The 20,641-nt window shown below is 42.2% G+C and overlaps 1 protein-coding gene and 1 long non-coding RNA gene across 3 annotated transcripts in view; one reads left to right on the top strand and one right to left on the bottom strand.

The window, feature by feature from the left end:
• LOC149918888 (uncharacterized) overlaps positions 1-10,284 on the bottom strand; it is a 28,623-nt gene extending 18,339 nt beyond the window's left edge. Inside the window, exon 1 of the long non-coding RNA XR_016464018.1 lies at positions 10,169-10,284. This is a non-coding gene — a long non-coding RNA (uncharacterized LOC149918888). The remainder of the gene's footprint in view (positions 1-10,168) is intronic.
• A 443-nt stretch (positions 10,285-10,727) lies between these two features.
• Positions 10,728-20,641, top strand: part of PPP2R5A (protein phosphatase 2 regulatory subunit B'alpha) — a 39,841-nt gene continuing 29,927 nt past the window's right edge. The window contains exon 1 of one of the 2 annotated variants that reach the window (XM_031595466.2): positions 10,728-11,296. In XM_031595466.2, coding sequence (XP_031451326.1) covers positions 11,146-11,296 — 151 coding nt within the window. In that variant the 5' untranslated portion in view covers positions 10,728-11,145. Of the gene's footprint in view, positions 11,297-11,368; positions 11,813-20,641 lie in introns of those variants that run through there. The other variant, XM_031595474.2, reaches the window with a different exon arrangement.

Raw genomic sequence — 20,641 nt, 5'->3', positions numbered from 1 at the left:
CTGCTTCTGGAAACAGTTCTCATACTGTTTAATTCACTTTTGTAGGTATTGTCTCAGCAGTGATCAGGAATCCCACTCCACAGCTCTAGCTCTGCAGTACTATTAGGCAGTACATCGATCACCCTCTATGGCTGTATCTATAGTCTACTTGTCTCAATGTTTCCCATTGTAGTCAAGACGGCTTCCTTTAATATTGTAGGGTCTCATAGTTAAATCACACTTTTTCTCCTGCTTCAAAAAATCACCTTTCCTATTCAAAACTTTTGAAACACTTCATAAATCTTCCTCACTGTTCCCTCTGTGAGTCCTTTTCAACCCACTATTCTTTTTTGGTCTCTGTTCCTTCTTCCTGTTTGAGAACTGTCCACATTATCTGGTACAGTCGTTAAAGTTAATTACTCTTCATTGCTCTGACAAGTACATGGTATAGACCCAGTCAGCAAATTGTCCATTCCGCATTAAAAATACAACACATTCAGAATAACTTTGTCAAGAATTTGTAAAACGTCTGTAGAACATACTGGCCACCCTGTATGCCAGAGATCAAATAGAGCTTAAATGTTGTTTAAAAGGGGTATTTTCTTTGTTTTTTTTCTAAGAAAAATTCCAGGACTCATTTTTGCACCTACTTTAGTCTTATAAACAGCAGCTGATCAGCCCAGTCAATCAGCACAGATATTTAAGTAACACTTTGGGAACAGTGACTTTGAAGTTTCACTCTTTTTTTTTTTCTCTGACAGAAAAGGCAGTCAGTGGTAACAACAAAGCTGCAGATACACATACCAAGAATTTGAAATTCTCACTGCCCTAGTGAACAAACGAGCACTAAGGACATTTAAATGACAATAGAGTTTCATAGTGTCTAGCAATTACCTGTGTGGACAGCTGTACATTTAACGCTGGACTACACTGGAAATGTGCTAAGGAGTAAAGGACTGATAAATCCTCTGAAACCACTGTTGTAAAAATTGCTGAATATGGAAAATAACTCACGATCTAGAACACATATTTGGAGATAGGAATGGATCATTTCCAAATATAATAATTGAAACACATAAGGTTATCATAGCAATTTGACTATATTATTTTGGAAATGCAGTGAGTATTAGCAGCAGTTGTCACAGGAAGAAATCCCATCTTCTCTCCTTTAGAGTGATCTAGAAAAGCAGTTGAGTGCGCCAGTATTGAATAAAACAGGAAGACAACTTTTAACAATGCCTCCCCTGTTTTCAGAAACTCAATTTGCACAATGGAAAAACAGGCATAGAAGTCACAGCGTGACACCCGACACATGGCCCAGTACAGTTGTTGACATGAACAGAATAAAAAAATATTACATAAGAAATTTAGGGCATGGCAACAGCACTTGCAATAACTCTCACTTAATAAATTTCTTAACAGACAAAAAAAAAAACCCAAAACTCAGAATAATCATTCTGAGGCTAGAGATGAGCATCACAGTCTCTGCAACAAAGCCTATTTTTGGAAGTCACATTGTTGAAATCAGTAACAACATTGAGTATTTTGGGATTAGTGAAGATCCTTCTTTATTGGGGCTTATGTTGAAAGAACACCTAATATTTTCTGTCTTTCTATCACATACTTTACTAAGCATCAGCTCTGATGAATTGATACTCTTTTGTGAGAAACGCATGTGAAAAGCTATGAAGTGGTGCATGCACTAGCCCAATTTAAAAAAATTTTTTTTTTTTTAATTGCCTAAATTTATCAGCCATTAAATGCTTTCTCGCTTCAGGAATTTCTAAGCTACTTCTTTGTTTTCTTGTAGAGTACTTAAGGTTTTAAGATACGCTCCATGGTGGCTGCCCAGAAGACAAGAAACTTCCACAAGCAGCAGGGTAGGAAGCAGGCAGTGCACAGAATGCCATTGTGGTGCCAGCTACAGAAAGGCTGGGAATCAATGCTTTATTTGGTACCTGGATCACTAGGGTTGTCTGTAGGGACCATTTCAGTACCTTGCAGAAGAACGCAGTAATTTTATCTGCCTTTGACAGGGAATTTTAGTGCTGAGGATTTGCAAGGATGTGGAAGAACTGACACCACACTGGTGTCAGCTATGGAGGTGGACACCAGTAGCAAGATATCTAACACAGGGCAACATACTTAAAGGATTGAATTGTTTTGGTCTCAAGTATCAATGGTTCAGAATATCTAAATCTCTATACTCTCTCTATATATTTAAGACTGTGTATATATACATAGTCTTAGTCCAGTCCTTTCTCCATATACATTTAATGTTTTAAACTGTGCCAGAGATCAGATTCATGAGTTGCTTTTAAAAGCAGTCCTTGCGTGCTTAGAGATCCATTTGTACTTCTGCTGCCTACCTGTTCTGGAAGACAATGGATGACTACTTTTCAGATGCTCATTTTAATGACCATCTTTTTAAAGAAAAAATAGTATTTAAAATATTTTTTTTTTAATTCAGAAAGCTGCATTCTTCCAGTTACATTTCTTATTGTAAAACCTGGCCTTTGGGCTCATTTGAGGAACTGGTCTTTAATGTCATGTTAGCAAGTTCTATGTCCGTGTAATTTTGATGACTTTCTGATTGTCTCCAGAACCTCGAGTGGAGAAGAATCAGTCTGCCAGTCATCAAACAGATGAAAAAATGTAAGGGGATTCTGCAATACCCCTGGTTGGGACATACATTACCAAATGAGTTACCTTATTTTTCCATTAGGTTTAGTTACATTTAAATCGACTGATGAGTGAGAAAGAATCTAGGAAGGGATTACTGAGGTGCTTGCTATGATCATTTTGCTTATCCTCAGACAACTCTGAGGACTACTAAGACAGAAAATAGTCTTGAAATTTGTACTCCCTTTAAAGCTAGCAGCTTTTTAACGGAGATAGACTGGAGTAACACATACAGTCATTGCAATCTGTTCTGATCAGAACTGGCTAATTAAGGCTGTAGTTAATTCAGTTTTGAAAGATGGTTTGAGTTAGAATCTGAAACCCTTTGTTTAGTAACACAAATGAGAAATGAAAACATATGTTAGTTGCAGCAGTGAAGGAAACAGCACTAGTGCAATTAATCTTGAAGGAGGCTGTAGGTGTCACTGACAGCAATTAATTTTACTGTAACAGTTCTGACTCCAGGCAAACTATGGTCTTCTAAAGAGTGCAATATCCTACTGGTAAACTCCGGTGTATGAAAAAGGATACCCCTCACCCACCCACCCCCCCCCCAAAAAAAAAGAGGAGTAATAAGTGGTGGGAGTGAATGGAAAACCTTCCAGAAGATTTCCTTGTGAATTATATTTTCTGAAGAAAGGGTAAGGATGCAGTTTTGCTTCATTTGAAGAATAATCAGAGCAAATTTCTATGGAGCTGCTCCATGGCATAGTGGAGTTGAAGGCAGAAGAATATTAATTATGTACTCTTCATTTATTTTGTAATAGTGTTGAACTATGGAAGTGCTGTCCACTATGCTCATTTTCCAATGAAGATGGGGTTCTTAACAAAGGCAGGTGAGGTGATGGCTTTGGCAGTAAGATTACCCTAAAGAGCCCACCCTTCTTCTGAGTCATAACTTCTGAAACCAGCTTTGCAATGAAGTGAGGGCATCTTCTCACTGCGTGGTGAAACCCACAAGCCTTAGGGCATATACTGAATGCCATTCAGTATAAAAAATAATTTCTATCTTTTTTATGGCTGGATAAATATAGGTATGTCTATAGCTAAATTTCATGTTGGAGCTCATTGTATCTACCGTGATTGTGATAAACTTATTTTATACTGTTTAAAAAGTGTTACATATTACAAAAAATGTGGTTGGATGATCTTTTAAGAACACTCAAACACGTTTGATATTCCTGACATTTGGCTTTCACAAAGCTCCTTCCTGAAAGTGAAAATACAGCAGTATTTTACCAGTGCTGTTTAACTTTCTGATTCTTAAATAGTAAAGCAATACTGCTATTTAGATTGCAAGGGCAGCAGGAAGAATATTTACTCTTTTAAAGCTTCTCTTTCCAAAAACATGGTTACTTTATTTATTTAGAATATGTGGAAACAGACTTGATAATAGGTTTTGTAAAAAAAAAATAAAAGGAACAAACTAGTTATGAACTGAAATTACCATATCAGTATGACAAGGTTAACATTCAGAGTTAAAGACATGATGTGCCAATAACTGGTTGAATTGCCAGATGAGATTAGTCTTTTCCAAACGTAGAAACGCTGCATATTGTCTGATCTTTCTCATACTACACAAAGTTTTATTTATCTCAAAATCTTCACCTTTTTAGCTGGTGGTGACCCAAGACATTAGAAATGATTGCAGTCTACAGCAATGAGGGGAAAAAAAATCCGTTGTTAAACACGCCTGACTCTTGGAGATAATTCAAATGGAAAAAAATCCAGGTCATTGGCCTTTTTAAATAGACCCCCGGCAATATTTACTCCTCCATAAATAGCACAGTCACATGAAATAAAACTGTGTTCAGTAAAGCCTGCAAAACAAAAGAACAATTTACAGACTGAAACACAAACTGTGGCTCATGTGTTCACTGGGTAGGATTAAGTGAGCTTGCTGCATGGTCTGTGCTTAGTGCCTGTGGTGTCAGATCCACTGGAAGGAGAGCAAGTCAGGTCACCTAAGGGGCTCCATCCTTCTGCAAAAGCAGGGAAAGGCTGGGACTCTGATGTACACAGTGACCTGTGAGAGGCAGCTTTTGCTATAAAGCCAGATTTCGCTGTGGCAGAAATGAGTGTCCGCTTCCTTTATCATCATGACTAAGAGCACATCTACATAAGCAAAACTCGCCAGCAGTACTGTGCTGCTTTAATTTGATCGCTATGGTTCTTCTGCTATAGCAAAGGCAGTACATTTCCCCAAGGAGGCAAGTCCTAACATGGAGGTGTGTACTTCTGAAATGGCAGTAAGGCTGTTTGTTTCAACTGCTGGCAAAAATAAATCTTTATGGACGTTACAGTCAAAAAGACAAATGACTGAGGTATTATAACATCACCTAGATTTTTCAAAAGCTCAATTCAATCTCTTCTGTGGTTTACCCACAACTATGACTTTATGTCATTTTTTTTTTCCCAAACATCCAGCTCTGGGAATCATGTTAGTACGTGAGAACCATAGCTGCCTCTTTAAAGTTTCTTCCAGCTCTCAAAACAGCTGAGTACAGCTTAAAAACATGAAGCAAACACACAAAAACTTTGTAACCTACATGATAAATTCACAGATCTACAAGCGCATATGATTTGATTTCTTCCACTGACCAGGGTGTGAAGGGATTGATTATAGTTATCCTCAATACTGGCACTCATTCTGCTTTTTCAATAAAAAGCTACAAAAACAGTCCCTCAGAAGGTACTGCTTGAAACTGAGGGTGGAAAGAGGGCAAACTTGCCAGCAGTGGTTGTCAGGCCACTGGCTAGTGGACCGCAGAGACCTGGCCGTTATGGCTTGGCTCTTTGTTTCCAGCTGTTAAATCCCAGCAGAGACACGTGAAAATATAAATACTAGGTTCTATTATTTTTCCAAGTAATTACCACTTCCAATCTGGGAATAGAATTGCAGTTTGAGACGGAAAACCAATTCCTCACAGAGTATTCTACATTGTGGAAGTGTTTGGAAACCCTGGTACAGCAAAGTCTTTCCACTTTGGATTTACTGAGAGATTTACCAATTCTCTTCATTTCTCTTTGTTACTGCCTATGTATCTGGTTCACATCTCTTAGCCATGTTTTGTACTTTTCTGGCTGCCACAGTCATTAAGTTTCCAAGAGCAGCTGATTCTTAGCATGCAGTAATTCTTGTTAGCCTGCTGAGAACTTGACAGAATAAACCTTGTTGTTTGTTTGTTTAATTCCCTTCACTGAGCATTAGGAATTATTTCTGAAAGAACACTGGCTCCCAGGTGCTTGCTATTAAACGCAAACATTTCATAACAGAAATGCTTCTTTTTTATTTCCTAAATGCTGTTTTGAACAAGCTTTGTAGAAGCTTTGGCATTTACAGAAGTCCAGTTTTCAACAGAGAGAAGCATTTAGAAAGTGGAAGTAGGAAGGTTATAGCTGGTATGGTGTTTTTTTTCCTTCTTTCTTTGATGGTGGTTTCAGGTTTGTTTTGTTACTCATTTTAGTGAACGGAGGTGCCATTTGTTACGTTTAAAAATATTATGAATCCATTCTTCTTACTAAAGATTGCTCCCCATTTTACACTCAAATATGTTAGTATAAATAAATATACACTGATCTTCAGCTCAGGTAACAGATTTATATATATATATATATAAGCTCATGGGCTGTAAATTTTTGCTAAGGGAATGCCATTATGGAAAAGATACTAACTGACTCTGAAAGCTTAGTTGTAAACCTATGTCCCTTAGGGGTGCTTTTCATCTTACTGAGCCAGGCTCCTGTAACACTGTCAGACAGCACTGTTTCCACTCAAAATAATAATTCAAGACAAACAGAATTAAGGAGTTACATTGGGATATACTTTCATTGGCCTACCAGTTATGACAATCGGTATACGAGTGTATGTATGTGCTTGTGTACAAACTTCTCAAAACAATCTTTTATCTGCAGCCCAATCATGCTGGATTGTCTGACAGAAGATGTAATTAAAAGGTTTTTAAAATAACAACATGAATCAGAGCTACTTTTAACAGACCATTGCCTGCACATACCCTCGCACATAGTTTTGCTTGGAAAGACTGTAGTGACGTATTCATAGGTATGTGGAAGGAAATCTAACTCAGCACCCTTAAAAAGAAGCTCTTGCCAACTAATCTCTGGTTTCCAATCCCAGAATCCTGCTCTGGGAGGAAGGTGGCAGATGGTCCCCGAGATAATTGATTCTGTATTATTTAAGGACTTATCAGGCAGAAGACTTAGGAAGACTTCTGCTGTACAGAGACTGGACAGTGCAGATCACAGAGTGTAGTTTAACCTGATGTATGTGAATAGCTCATTTGGTTTTATTATTATGACAGTTCAAGTGCTTAAACTTAATTCCTGTATACTTGAAAGAGCACAGCCTTAACTCAGAAAGTATTTTAAGTTAGTTGAAATATCTTGAAAAACAGACAGGATTGCACAACAGTGAATTTAAGCACTGCTGCAATCAACATGGATCATCTTTGAAAATTCTGAAAAGGAAATCAAAATAAGTCTTCACAGCTTTTCTCTATAAACCTTCCTGGCTGAGGGCTCACATACTCATGACATCCTCTTTGCTAAATTACTCCCCCCACTATCTCTGAGAAGAGCTGGATTTCTTGAAACTTGGCTTCTCAGCGCCTATACAAAAGAGTGGGAAAGAAAAACTATAGTTAACTTCTTGCCTACTGGCAACTAGATGATTCCCCGTAGCAAAAGCTCAGCAACCACCTGGTACTCAGAGCCCCATGCTTCCAATCCAAGTTGGACAGCATTCTGAAATCATGTTCCCATTCACCTTCCCAAAGGTCTCACTCCTGAAAAAAAAGATGGTAAGAAGATACAGGGAATAAATCTCTGTGATTGAATGAAAAGAACTGCAAATGTGACTTTTAATTAAATCTGTTCTAAAATGCTGCATCTCTGTTTTGAATAAGGATCATGAATGATGATGAGGCTTCTTCTAAGTTAGATACACTAGGTTTTGCAGAATCAGTGCTTCTGTGCATACTGAAGGCTCTGATTGAAGAGCAGGAACAGCTTGGCATAAAATTACTATTCACAACATTCGCTGTGGACACCACAGACTTTTATGAATTAGATTTGGAGCCAGCAGCTTATAACCTGGCATCGTTGCTGTATGCCTTAAATACAGTCTAGAAATCGTGGGGTTCAACAGCTGACTCAGAAGCAGTTCAGACAGCTGTGTAGGAAGCAGTAAGTGCAGAAAGCAGGCAAAGGTAATCTGCAGCCTTCTCAAATGCAGCTATTTCAGACTGCCAGCCACAGCTCTCTTCCATTTTTTCCTTTTCCCCAAACACACAATTCATAGGCCTTTTTGTTCAACTGGCCTCACGCAACCACTTCTTGAAGCATTCATCAATTCAAACATTACCTTTCAATCTGGGAAACTATTGCTGGTCCACAGAGCTGATGCTTGCATGTTCTTTTTCCCCAAACAGAAAAATTTCATTAAAGAGACAACTGGAAACTCAATGGCTAAAAGCACTTCTCATTTATTCGAAACAATAAAGCAGCTTACTTTTTTGTTTGACTGACTCAGATTTCATTGATATTTCTTACACGATAACAGTGACAAATGAAGAAACAACTTCAAAATATTTTCCAATGCAACTGATAAGAAAATCTCACCATTGCAAGGCTATACCTACTATCTACTCAGGGTTTTGCATCAGAAATTTAAACTGCCAGTATCTTACAACATTGTTTCAAACAACATGGCAACCGTCCCAAAGCCTTGGAGAAGATACTTTAAATCTCAGAAAACATATTGATGTTGCTCAGAACCTCTATAAAACCTCTCATTAACCGTTCTGAAAATATTTAATCGATGAAGCGTGAAGGTAGGCACTTGTATGCTGGGAACAGGCAGCAAGGGTTGAGTTGCCAATAAACAGTATACAGGACACATGGGATCATGTCACTTTCTAAAAATGGGTGCAGAAGAAAATGACAGCTGTTGGAAGGCAGGCAGGAACAGAGGAACACACACAGGGTTTGCCCCTTAGTGCTGCCTGCACAGGACCTAAGGCCACAGAATGCAATGTGAATTCACCAAGTAAGGAATGCAAGGATTTCGTTTACTACAAAGAGTGAGTTGGCAGTTTAAAGCGCCCAAAGATTGCCATTTATTCTTCAAAATGGATTTTGGAGATAAAAAATAAATAAAATTGAATGTCTATACACTTAGAAGAAAGTTAACATTAGCAGAGATGGAGCTGACAAAGGAACTGAGAAGGGAAAAAATGACCAAAGGAAATACAGCCAATGGTTTCTATTGAGGAAGCTGCAAATCCACATTTTTCTGTGTTCACATAAAGCTGTTACCTACACACAGCTTTGATTTATGGATTCCATACACTATTTAAGTTCCACCTCACAAAAGCACTTAAACATACCTGACAGTATTTACATCCTACTGAAATTACTGAGGCTGTAGCATCTGCGATTCTGTGATTTTAGATGCTAAAAGTGTTCACTTGTCAAATTGGTACCTAGGAGTACGTCTTAAGAAACATGCTGATGTGTGTGAAGCTCCTCTGCGCCCAAATGACTATGAGCTAAGGCATCCCACATGTTTGCAGTTCAAAAGCTGGGCTGTTCACAGCTGGAAATGGGCCTGGGCAGGTCGCCTTCGTGCTGCACGCACAATTTCCCATGCTTGTTGCTTACCGCTTAACTTCACCTTCAACCACATAAGCGCTACTGCATTTTTACTTTTTGAAATACACGGTAACAGAGACACCAGATCCAAGTTTCACCCTCAGCTCAGCCTTGTATTTTGTCGGGCAGGAAGTCTCTGATTTCTCTGCCCCGGCCTCACCGGCATCCTCTGCGTCAGGCTCCATCCCCTGCAGCCCACACACCTCTCAGCGTCCCACCCCGAGCCAACAGAACGCAGCACTTGCTAACTCCCTGACAATTCACGCGCCCTGGGTAACTTGCGCTTCGCAGCCGGCACGTCCAGACTGCGACCCGCACGGCAGCGCAGATGCGCGGCGGCCAAGCCGACCCGGAGGCGGAACGCGGCGCACAGCCGCTACTGTGCGAGAAGGGTGGGAGAATAAAGTTCGGAGCGCCGCGATGACAACGCAGCACGGCACGCTGCGTGCTGCCGGAACTCCGGCCGCTCCGCCGGCGGTGGAACAAACTCCCTCGCAGCAGCTTCCTCCGCGAGGAGCGCATCCGCGCGCGGCTGCCGAGGGCCTCCTGGAAAGGATGAGGCGCTGCTGACGCGCTCCCAAGCATCCGGGAGCCGGCACGGGCTTCTCTCATCGCCCCCGAGCAGCGGCAAGAAGCCCCGCGGACCGGGACGCTTAAAGGAACCGGGCAGAGAGCTCCGGCCCGGGACCGCGGCCGCTTCTCAGAAACGGCACCGCCGAAGCTCCGCGGCCGCAGACGCCCCGCGCCCAACGGCCCCGGGCGGCGACCGCCCCCCGCGCGGATTGGCCGGAGCCGCCCCACGGCGCCCCGCCCCTTCCCTTTCCCTCGTATTTACCTCGCCAAGAGAAGCCCCGCCCACCCCGCGGCCCGCTGCCGGTTGGAGAATTCTGCCGTCAATCAAGCGCTCCTCGTCCCGGCCTTCCCACACTCCGGCCCGGAGGGCGGGGCTCCCGCGATTCTTTCTCTTCATTGGCCGCTCGGCGCCGTCAATCACCGCTCAGCAACGGCCGCTCCTCGCGCTCCGTCTCGCCCCGTCGGCGCTTTTCCCTCTTTCCCTTCGGCTTCGCTCCGTTTACCCGAGTCGCGGAGCCGCTCGCGGGCCGTGGCGGAGCGGCGGGAGGCAGCATGACGGCGGAGGCGCGGGGGGCCCCCGGCGGCGGTTGAAGGCGGAGAAGGGGCGTGTGGAAGCGCGCGGCCGGGGAGCGGGGGGTGGGAACAGCCTCCCCGGGCGGCGCGGCGCGGCGCGGCGCGGGGCAGTCCGGCCGATGACAGCGGGCTCGGCGCTGCGAGCCGGGCTGAGGGGGCCGAGGAGCGAGCGAGGCAGGCGGCAGCGGGCCGAGCCGGGCGGGCGGCGGATCCGGCCCTGAAGAGGAGAGCGGCCGCCCGCCCGCCCGCTCGCCGGAAAGTTTGGCGAGCGCCCGCCCCGCCGGGCGAAGTTACCGTCGGGTTTGTTTGTTTGTTTTTCCTTTTCCTCCCCCCTTCCGCTCCCCCCCCCGACTCCCCCGCCTCCCCTGGAGCCGGCTCGGCGCGGAGAGGAAATTGCGAGGGAAGCAGGAACTCGGGAGCCAGGCGCAGCCCGGATCCAGGAGGCTCGGGAGCACGGAGCGCGTCCCCTCGGGCGGCCGCCCCAGTGCCGGGCTGTGCGCGGCGGCGGCGAGCTTTTCTTTTCCTTTTTTTTTTTTCCTTTATTTTTTATTATTTTTTTTTTCCCCCTTCCTTCCGAGCCCCGTTTTTTGCCCGCCCGCTTCTCCCTCCGCTTTAATATATGCTTCTGGAGAGCGACGTCCCCCCGCGCCGCCTCACCGCCCAGCCATGTCGGCGGCCATCTCTGCCGCGGAGAAAGTGGATGGCTTCACACGGAAATCGGTGCGCAAGGCTCAGAGGCAGAAGCGCTCGCAGGGCTCCTCGCAGTTCCGCAGCCAGAGCAGCCAGGTGGAGCTCTCGCCGCTGCCCCAGCTCAAAGGTACCGCCGTCCCCCCGCGGCCCTGCTCCCGTACAGGTGCCCCCGGGGCCGTTTCCCCGTGCCTTCCCCCGGGTCCTCCTCGCTCGCGGGCTCGCTTTGGCGGTCCGTGCTCCGCTAAACGAGCGTCCTGCGGGACGGCCGTCGCCCGCTGTCCCGGAGGCTGCCCCCGCTACCGCGCTCCCCTCCTCCGGGTCACCTGGGAGCGAGCGTCGGCGGGGCAGGTGCTCCTGGAGAGGTCTTGCCGCACAAAATGCAGAGTTTAGGAGCGAGGGGATTGAACACTGCGGCCCGGGAGCGAGTGGTGGCTCCTCCCACGGGGGGTTTGCCAAAGGAACTCTGTGCTTGTGACATAACGCTCTGAGTTAGCGGAGAGAGTTTGCTTTCGGCCCGCGTGTTCTTTGCCGTCTCTCTGGGACGCGGTGTGGGTCACCTGCTGCCTGCCTTGGTGGAGCGGCGGAGGCTCATCTCCGGGCTGTGCGCAGTGAATGAAGAGTTTTGGCTTTGGCGTTCAAATCGGTAACGAAGAGTTTATCCTTTGTTGTGAAACTGAAATCAGAAAGTACACGATTCACGGCAGCAAAAATGAAACGGAAGTTAATGGCAGCCTTCCACACCTTTGAATGCCTCATGAAAGTTCTGTGTATTTCTCTTCGAAGTTAGAAAAATAGTGATTAGGCAGAGAATATCAACTTATTAAAGTCTTTGATAAGGACCTGCAAAATGAGGGTGAGGTTACCTTACCCTGAACGCTACCCAACAAATCAAATCTCCTGGTTTCTGAGGCCATATCATATGATAGGGGAAAAAAAAAAAAGTAATGATTTGCAGCAAGTGTCTGAAAGCTGAGTTGGCAGCATGGCCAACTTAAAGTTAGTCCTAGCTGATAACTAATTCTTTTTCTGTTCCATTTCTATGGATTTTACAGTCATGGCTGTAAGATCTCAAGACATTTTCTTGCTTCTTCTGAATGGTAGGTATTCATGAATCGTGAATCCGTCCGTTAGCAGAAATATTATTAAGTACAAATAAGCTTGGGCAGGAAGGTAGCACCAGAATTATTTTTTATCTTCTTTGTAGCAGTGGCTGTGCACATTATTGCTTTAACAAGGGAGCTGTTCTTCATAATGCTTATTTGTTTGTGAAGTTCTTTCCTCTCTTGGTACTCTAGCCTGATCTCTATGGGATTTATAACCAAAATAATTTCTTTGAAATCATGATTGAGTTTCTGCTATTAGTATGACTAAACCTGTTCTTAATAACAAAGAAAGACAAATTCACGTGCTGTTCAGACAGCCTATTTCCCTCAAACATCGTTTTAATAAAGCCCCTCTAGAGACCTTGTAAAAGCACTTGATAATTATCACACATAGGTGGCAGACTTCAGAAAGTTTGGATCCTGATGCTGTAAACAGCTGAGCTCCCTGATACTTCAGGCAGGGAGCACTTCCAGCTTCAATCAGCAGAATACCCACGTTTACATTTTTGCTGGACTTCATCATAAAAAACCTAACCTTTGTATGATTAAATCTTCAAGTTTTGCGAGTGCAGTTTTGCAGCTTTTTGCTTACTGTGTGGAGAAAGTTTGCATGGCATCAGCAGCTCGAGTGTTTAGAAATTCGAGCCCATAAACTATCACAGGAATGTGTTCAGTTAAGCAGAGTTCTATAGTTGTTTGAATTGCCTTAAATTCTTAAAGGAAAATCACAGCTGTCTTTATGGTTTACATTTAGAGTCTTGCCCTCCAAATCTGCTTCAGAAAACAAAGGGTAAATATGCTCTTAGGAGTTACAGTATCCCTTTTAGCCCTGTATCAGAAAGCTGGGCAGTGCTCTGCTGCATGCTTTGTCCTGGGACTGTGATGTTTGTATCTGATGGGAATTTAGATTTGGAGTGGATGTGGTAGCTAAGGACGTAGGGTGCTTTCTCCGCTTTGGTTCTGACTCCTTTCTCCCTTCCCCTCTCGAACCTCCACCGGCCTCAAACCACAGGAACTGACAGAAGAAAAGTGTCTGTTCTCCATAAATGTACAGTTTTGTGAAACTTCTTGTTGTAATCACGTATGTCTCAGGAAGATGAAGATCTGCTTTATTCTTTAAAGCCAGCTTGAGATTCAGTAATAGTTGTGATGCTGTAATGTCATCTACCAGCCGAGTAGCCAATGTTCCCAGGGAGGGGCCGAAAAAGGAAAGTACAGTCATTATCCTAACGCCCAAGAGTGCTCAGTACACGCTTAAGTAATTAGTTTGAGACTTTCTGCTTTTCCAGATATCTTCAAATGAATGTTAAATGTAGGGTGTTTGAAGCCTCTGTTGGAAGAAAAGTAGCATTTTGTAGCTGAAAAAGTAGTTTGGTACTGAACTACTGTGAAGTACTCTGACTTGTAGTGACTGTCTTGTGTGATAATTGTCAAGACAATAAAAAGTACTCTAAAACTCCCGGGTAGCTTTGTCATACTGGGCTAAAATACCTGCATTACTTTTTTCACTAGGAGGAAGGATGTTCCAGAAGAAAATAAAAATTAACCATTCACTTTACCAAACATCTTGGGTAGGTTATTTCTCTCCTTTCATCTAGGGGCTGTTTCTTGTTTGCCACTAATGTGGACAGACCAGGTGGTGTGACACCCTTTTGTAGGGGCCTCAATAGTACTGTTGGGAAGCCTGTAGAAAGATCTTTTTATTTACATAATTCTGGAGCTAATCGTACTGTTTGTGTGTATTACCAGAATTCTTTAATTTGGCTGCTTGTGATGTCGCTGCTAGGAGAAGTCCTATCAGACTGGCAGAGGTCCCATATGGTAGGGACTTGTAACTTCAGGGAGTTCGTGAGGGTGAAGGGAGGGCAGCAGCGCTTCCCGTTGGTCATTAGCATTCAGGTTATTCATGTGATATTATGTATCACTGTTGGATAAAAGCTCACTGATGTCAGGACACCTAAAATGAGTGAGGAATGTGTTGTTCAGTTAAGCTTCCTCTTTTGTTACTCAGGAGAGCTGCACTTGAACATAATGCTTAAGCTGAATAAGCAAGACTGAAGATTCAGAATTTTTTAAAAAAGAAAGAAGAGTTAGACCTGTGGCATACTGAAATTGCTCCTTTTCATTTTTTACTTGCTAGTTTACTTAATAGAAATCCTTTGCAAATCTGCAGCCAGAATAATGTGCTTGTTAGCAGCAGGATTTTGTCACTTAGTGGGCAATCCCAGGAGTGCTGGGCTTAAAGAAATCTGGTGGAGGAAGTGTTATTTTACCACTGCAAGGAGTGGTAGTGTTGTCTCGTTTTGGAAGGCTGTGAGGGCACGTGCAGTTAGTTCACTGTTGGAGAAAAGAAAATAGCCTGACCTTGGGACTCGGTCTGACTAATGGCAATGTAACTACACGTAATTTATGATCTCTGAGGTATGTAGAAATACAGGTGGAAAATGGGAACTAGAAGTAATGAAAAAAAAAAAGGTCTTACTAAAAACATACAGCTTGTTGCTTTTATTTAGCACAGTTAATATGGTCTGTCAGGCTTTAAAGCAAGCATACCTTTTTCCTGTTACCAAAGATGTCGAGTACAGCTGGGACAAATAAATGTCTCCTGATGTCTTTCTCAGCACTGAAGAACCGTTTGGGAAAGTGAATGTCTCTGCAGGCTTATTTCCTATATCACGCATAAAGAACAAAACTATTAAAAGAAATTCTTAGTATTCACTTCCAAATTAAACCATCTCCCCACAGAGAAAACTCTGGCCCTTGCAGCAGAACAGCTGGAATCTGGTCCAAAAATCTGTCAGCTGTAGGCCTGGGCTGGTTGTAAGAATCTCTGTGGGACTGCACGTTACAGTGGTGAAATAGCCTGGGATAAGACGTCTGTAAAAAGTCCTTCCAGTAGGTAGCTTTAGCATCCAAATATGGGGCTCAGAATAGGTGCTAATGGTAGTATTTTCCTTATTTAAACCATCTCGTGAGAGCTTGGATTTGACTGAAAACCAGGTGCTGTGTTCAAGTTAAGCTTTTGTGGAAACATTATAGCAAGGCCTAATAAGTAAGCTTGCTTATGGGTACAATTTTCATCTTATTAAATCCAGCAGGGGCAGTTTGGACCTTAAACTTCTGATGCTTTGAGTCATCATGTGCGTTTTTCTGAGTGACAAAAATAAGTGGAGTTAAAAACAGCTGAAAGGAATTTGATTCATACTGACGTTAAGTTGCCTTTGTTCCAAAAGGAAAATACCTTTCAGAAAGTTTAGAACGGTTTGCTTTTACTACAGCCCTAACAAATATTTGTAAGTTAAAGGCAGATGTGTGTCCCTCAAGCTTGCACTGTTTTGTGATGGTGTTTTTTTAAATCCCTGATAATTCAGTGCTAGTTCCTCCTCTATAGTGCCTCATCTGTACCTTTTGTGTTCCGCACCGCTTGCAGCTACGATCTTCCCAGCTACTTTTTTCCTAAGAGGTAATTTCAGATAAAGATGTTTGGTGGGGAATTTTCAAATAATTCTTAGATACAGCCTCAACAGAGGGCACACAGTGAGGCAGTTAGAACTTCTGTTTAGTGAAGTTACAGTCTTGGAAAATAGACAACCTGTAATAGCTAGAGGAGATTGAAGGTGGTTTGTTGTTTTGGTTTTTTTTCTTTTAATAGTCTAATGTAGTTCCATTAAAAATGCACTGTTTAATTTTTTTTCCTATATTAAGGAACTGTTTCTAGTTTATGGAGTGGAACATTCGGTCTGTAATTCTTAACAAATTGACCTTTTTTATCCTTAGACTTGAATTTTTGGTCTTAGAATATACTTCCATCAAGAGCAACTCCTAAATATAGAGCCTATTGACAGTCTTCACATGAACTTTTCTATTTAAATCTTTCACATCTTCTGCGTGCCAGCTTAGTATCACATTTCTTTTTCCATATTCGTTGCTTTCTAGTTTAGTCAGATATTAGTTTTGCAGGTGCTCCATTTAATGGTAGTTGCTGTAGGAAATACAAATGGAATTACTGCTCTGGCTATCTGATCAAAAGGAGATTACATCAATCAGCCACTCTTTTTAATATCTATCTATCTTCCTTAAAATTGTTTGGAGTTTTTGAAAAGGCGCTGTACCAACTGCTCTGGATAGATTAATATTCTTTCAGGGTTAAGTGTTGTGTGGTTATGAGACAAGACATTTCCCTTGGGAAGAGTATAAAATCCAACCATTGTAGTACCTACTCCCGTTTCAAAGCAGCAGGCAAAAACTACATCTATAGTCTCATAACAGTATGCTGTTTGAAGGTTGGAACCACAGGCTATCTAGCCAAATAAATGATAAGTAACTTCTCCTGTATAAGACTGTCTCGACAAAACACTCTTCCAAAAGCTGCACTGACAGCTGCTTTTAATGTTTGAATCATTGGTTTTTGCCACTGAACCAGTTTCTGCTCAGTTTTGCTGAGCTGGTGGTCACTCTCAGTTGGTATACTTTGACTTAAAGGCTGAACTCTTCTTAGCTAATTGCCAGCTATTTTCCTTCACGAGACCTTATTCTCATCTGCTTGCAGCGTTGCTGAACTCTTTGAACTGAACTTTTCCATGCCAAGTATGGACAGTTTGATTTGGAACTGTTCCTCAAGCTGATTTTCTTAGTTTCAGCAAAAACAATTCAAACTGTTTCTAAGGCTGGAGTAAAAAATATGTTAAATGTAGCCAAGATAAAACCAACCAAGCAAAAAAACTCCGTAGTCTTGAGCACTAAACCTGCAAGTGTACTGCAGATGGTGGTATGGACTCGGAAGCAGCAGGCTGGCTGGAGGTGCCAAGTGGGAAGAGAGGGCAGAAGGGTCTACAGCTGAGGCTCCCTGTCTGGCAGGTGCAACAAGTCTGGAATCTAGAGTCTTAGCACTCCTGTTCTGCCAGAGGCTGGCTGTGAAGCTTCCTGCAAATACCATCTCCATTTCTAGTTTCTTCATAGTCTTGCATTGTAACCACGGAGTTTTGAAAACCTCCTGTGACTCTGAAGAATCAGTCTTGAAGTTTCACTAGCATAGGGTTTTGCCTTGATAAATTGGGAACTGATTGTAGATGAGTTGGTTCATCAAATGAGAGTCTTGCATAACTAGGAAAACTTAAATATGTTCAAATTTACTTTTTTAAAATTACTGATTAAAAGAAACTGATATATATGGGGCCATAGCATACTTAAAGTATTGACAAACTCTGGGTAAAAGGGGTGGAAATAGCTCAAGACATTTCTCAGAAGAAATGGGAAAGGAGGTGGGGTGAGCAAATTTGGAGAAGGATTGTGTAGCACAGGCCAGGAAAGCTGATCTGAAGAAAAGCAGGAATGAAAAGTCAGAGCAATTTGTCTGACTATGAAGGGGATCCAGCTTTATGTCTGCGGTTGCTGTAGCTGGGAGTTAGCAGGGTGCATCATTGCGTAAGCAAGTCAAACTTTGGAAGAAAAAACAATTAAGAGGAAAGGAAAGCTTTTGTTTTGTTTTGGAATAGTGGGATAAGGTCTTTGAAAACTGTGATGTTTCTAATAATTTCTGTGCTTACTTAAAATAGGGGGTAGATGTAACATTTACACAGTAAGACTGAATTCCTGTTGAGCAGCATAAATTTTGGTCCCATCTGCATGTAACAGGAAGAAGTGACAAGAGCTGCTCTTAGGTTTTGAACTGCGTACGTAAAGTGAAATTGTACATTTAGCATTGGTGGCTTCTGTAGGCAAACAAACACTTAATAGTCTTCTGAGATGCAAGATTAAGATGTAAATGTCAGAGCCCCCTAGAGAGGCATAGGCTGGGTCCCACAATTCAGTCAGGAAGGAGAAGGTTTAATGATTTGTATTTCTGAGAATTTTCCCTTTGGGGTAGGAGGAAGCAGGAGCAAAAAAAACTCAGTACATCATAATGATTTAAGTAGAGTTTAAAAACAGCAAAGAGATTTTGCCAAATGAAAGTAGATTGATGTGTAAAATAAATCCTTTATTATTGAACACACTGCTTACAATTTTTGGTAGAAAGAACGTGCTTATAGAATGGGTGAAAAAGAAGTATTCTGACCTTTTGTGTATGCAGCTGAATGCTTAGTTTAAGTGAAATGGGTGTAAGTGTTTGAATGATTGTTTGCTCAAGATGATGATCTATTCCTTTTGAGGTCAGTGGGAGTTAAGTCACTGATTACAGCAAAACCAGGATTTCACCTTTCTTTCCAGTATAGTTTAATTTCATTTCTTCCTACTTTAACACTTATATCATTATTAAGTATCATCTTATTTGTTTGAGAAATTAAGAAACACGAGTTCAGCCAATTCTTCACGTGTGTATTTATGCAAGGCATTACTCAATACCTATAACTTCCACCCTTGTTTACAGAGGCAGTCAAAGAAAGAAGAGTTTTTCCTTGGTATCCCTATTACATTACTCCCCTATACATCCTCTTCACATGTTTGAAATAGTGTAAGTGCTAAATTAACTGTAAAATGAGATTCTGTAGTTCTGTGCAGTAATGTGTAACAGTTACCCCCTTGGTTTGCAAAGAAAAACAGTTTTGTGTTGCATCAGTGCTAATTTTACCATGTGATAATGATAAGAGCATTTCTTCAGATTTTGGAAATTTGAGTGGCAAACTTGACATAACCTAGTCGAGTAACTTCAGCATTTTATTCAAAAATTAATTTATTGGGTCAGGCAGACACATGACTGGGGAAGAAGAAGTTAAGAAAATAGATATTTAAGTGTGCATTTAAATTAATAAAAGGAGGCCTTATTCAAGTAGTAAACATACTGTCTATCCTTTTAGCCTTAGAAGGTGCAAATGAATTCACTTGGAGCTTCTGGTCAAGCAAAGCTTTGTTTTTGTGAATTTGAGGATGTTGTTAATGCTGTACTGTATAGTGGTTATTGAGCTGAAATTTGTGCTTAGTTGGTGTGGCACACCATTTTGTCACCTGCTTTCCAGATGGCTTTATACTGTGGTTCTTGGACATATGGAGTACTACAGCTGTTCAAAGAGGGGGGAGCAGTGAGCAGGGCATTCCCATCACTTTAATTCTAAGCAGGGGAGATGTGAAACAGTTCCTGGTCTTCATGACCCTAAGGGTTATTTTGCATCTTCAAAAAGACATATGGAAATCCTACGTTGTATCAAACACATAGATTTAAATAAACAACATTTCATTAAAAGCAACTGTGTTTGGGAGAAAGTATAATTATAGAAGTCTGTTGTGAAGTTGACAACAGCTTTCTGTACTTTGGTGCAGTCTGTATTAAAGGAGCCAGCAGAACCGCAGTGATGGTTCCATTCTCATCTTTTGGATGTGGCTGTCTTAGAGACTTGGTTTGTATTTGCTTTCCTTTTCTGTAGGGCATGAATGCCCAACCTTCTGGCTTGTGAGGGTCATGTTCAGGGAAGAGGAATTGCTTTAGGCCTCAGGTACATAGGTCGCCCTGAAAGTAATGCCTCATATTTATTTTCATAGAAACTACAACAGATACAACTACACAGTAACTGTTTGATAATGCAAATTCTCAGCTACAAAAAAAACTCTATTTCAACATAGTCACCACCATTAGCTATGCATTTTTGCTAGTGATGAACAAAAGCCTGCATGCTGTGCTTGTAACACTTTGCAGCAGCAGAGCTGACCCACTGTCGGCGCTGCTGAAATGCACCATCCACTGCCTCGTGGTGCTCACGTCCACTGTTTGCTCTCCATAAATGTTCAGAAAGGATCAATAACTGTCAATGAGTGCTGTTTTTTCTGCATGGAGAAATTCAGTGACACACCTTTGCTTGATACATGCTTCCATGTCAGATGCTGTTGTGTCAGAATGCCTCTCTGCAGCTGTCTGTCACACAGCAACAACATGTCCTGGAATACTGGTGGGAAGGCTCAACCTCTACAGCTGTACCACCAACACCTATCTGCCTCTGACATCATGGGCCGACATAATAGAATAGGAGGCATTACTTTTGTCACGTATATAAATTAATGTATGTAATTAATAAAAGTTTCTTTGATTTTTAATATTTTGATTAAAGCAGATAAAAAAAAGAGAGCAATAAAACCATAAAACTAGTGCGCTATGCTGTCCTGCGTTTGTGACAGTAGCGCACCAGGCTGGTCTGATGGCAGTGGCTGCAAATCTCAGTGAGCTCTCAAGGTGCTAGTCAGAGATTTTGGGGGAAATTTTATTCTTCCTGCGCTTCATTCTTGGCAGTAATTGTTCACAAATATACATACTGCCAAGTAGCAGTGATGTGAATCAGATGGTGAAGTGAGAGAGATTTTTCCTCTGGTAAGAGAGGATTCTGGTAAAAAGATGTGATCGAATCTTTGAGTCGAATATCTGTAACTATACATTACCTGAGGAT

This window comes from Phasianus colchicus, chromosome 2, assembly GCF_987193195.1.
Source record: "Phasianus colchicus chromosome 2, bPhaCol1.hap1.1, whole genome shotgun sequence".
NCBI classification, from domain to species: domain Eukaryota; kingdom Metazoa; phylum Chordata; class Aves; order Galliformes; family Phasianidae; genus Phasianus; species Phasianus colchicus.
Note: the sequence above shows the minus strand (reverse complement) of the source record. Positions and strands in the feature narration are given on the sequence as shown.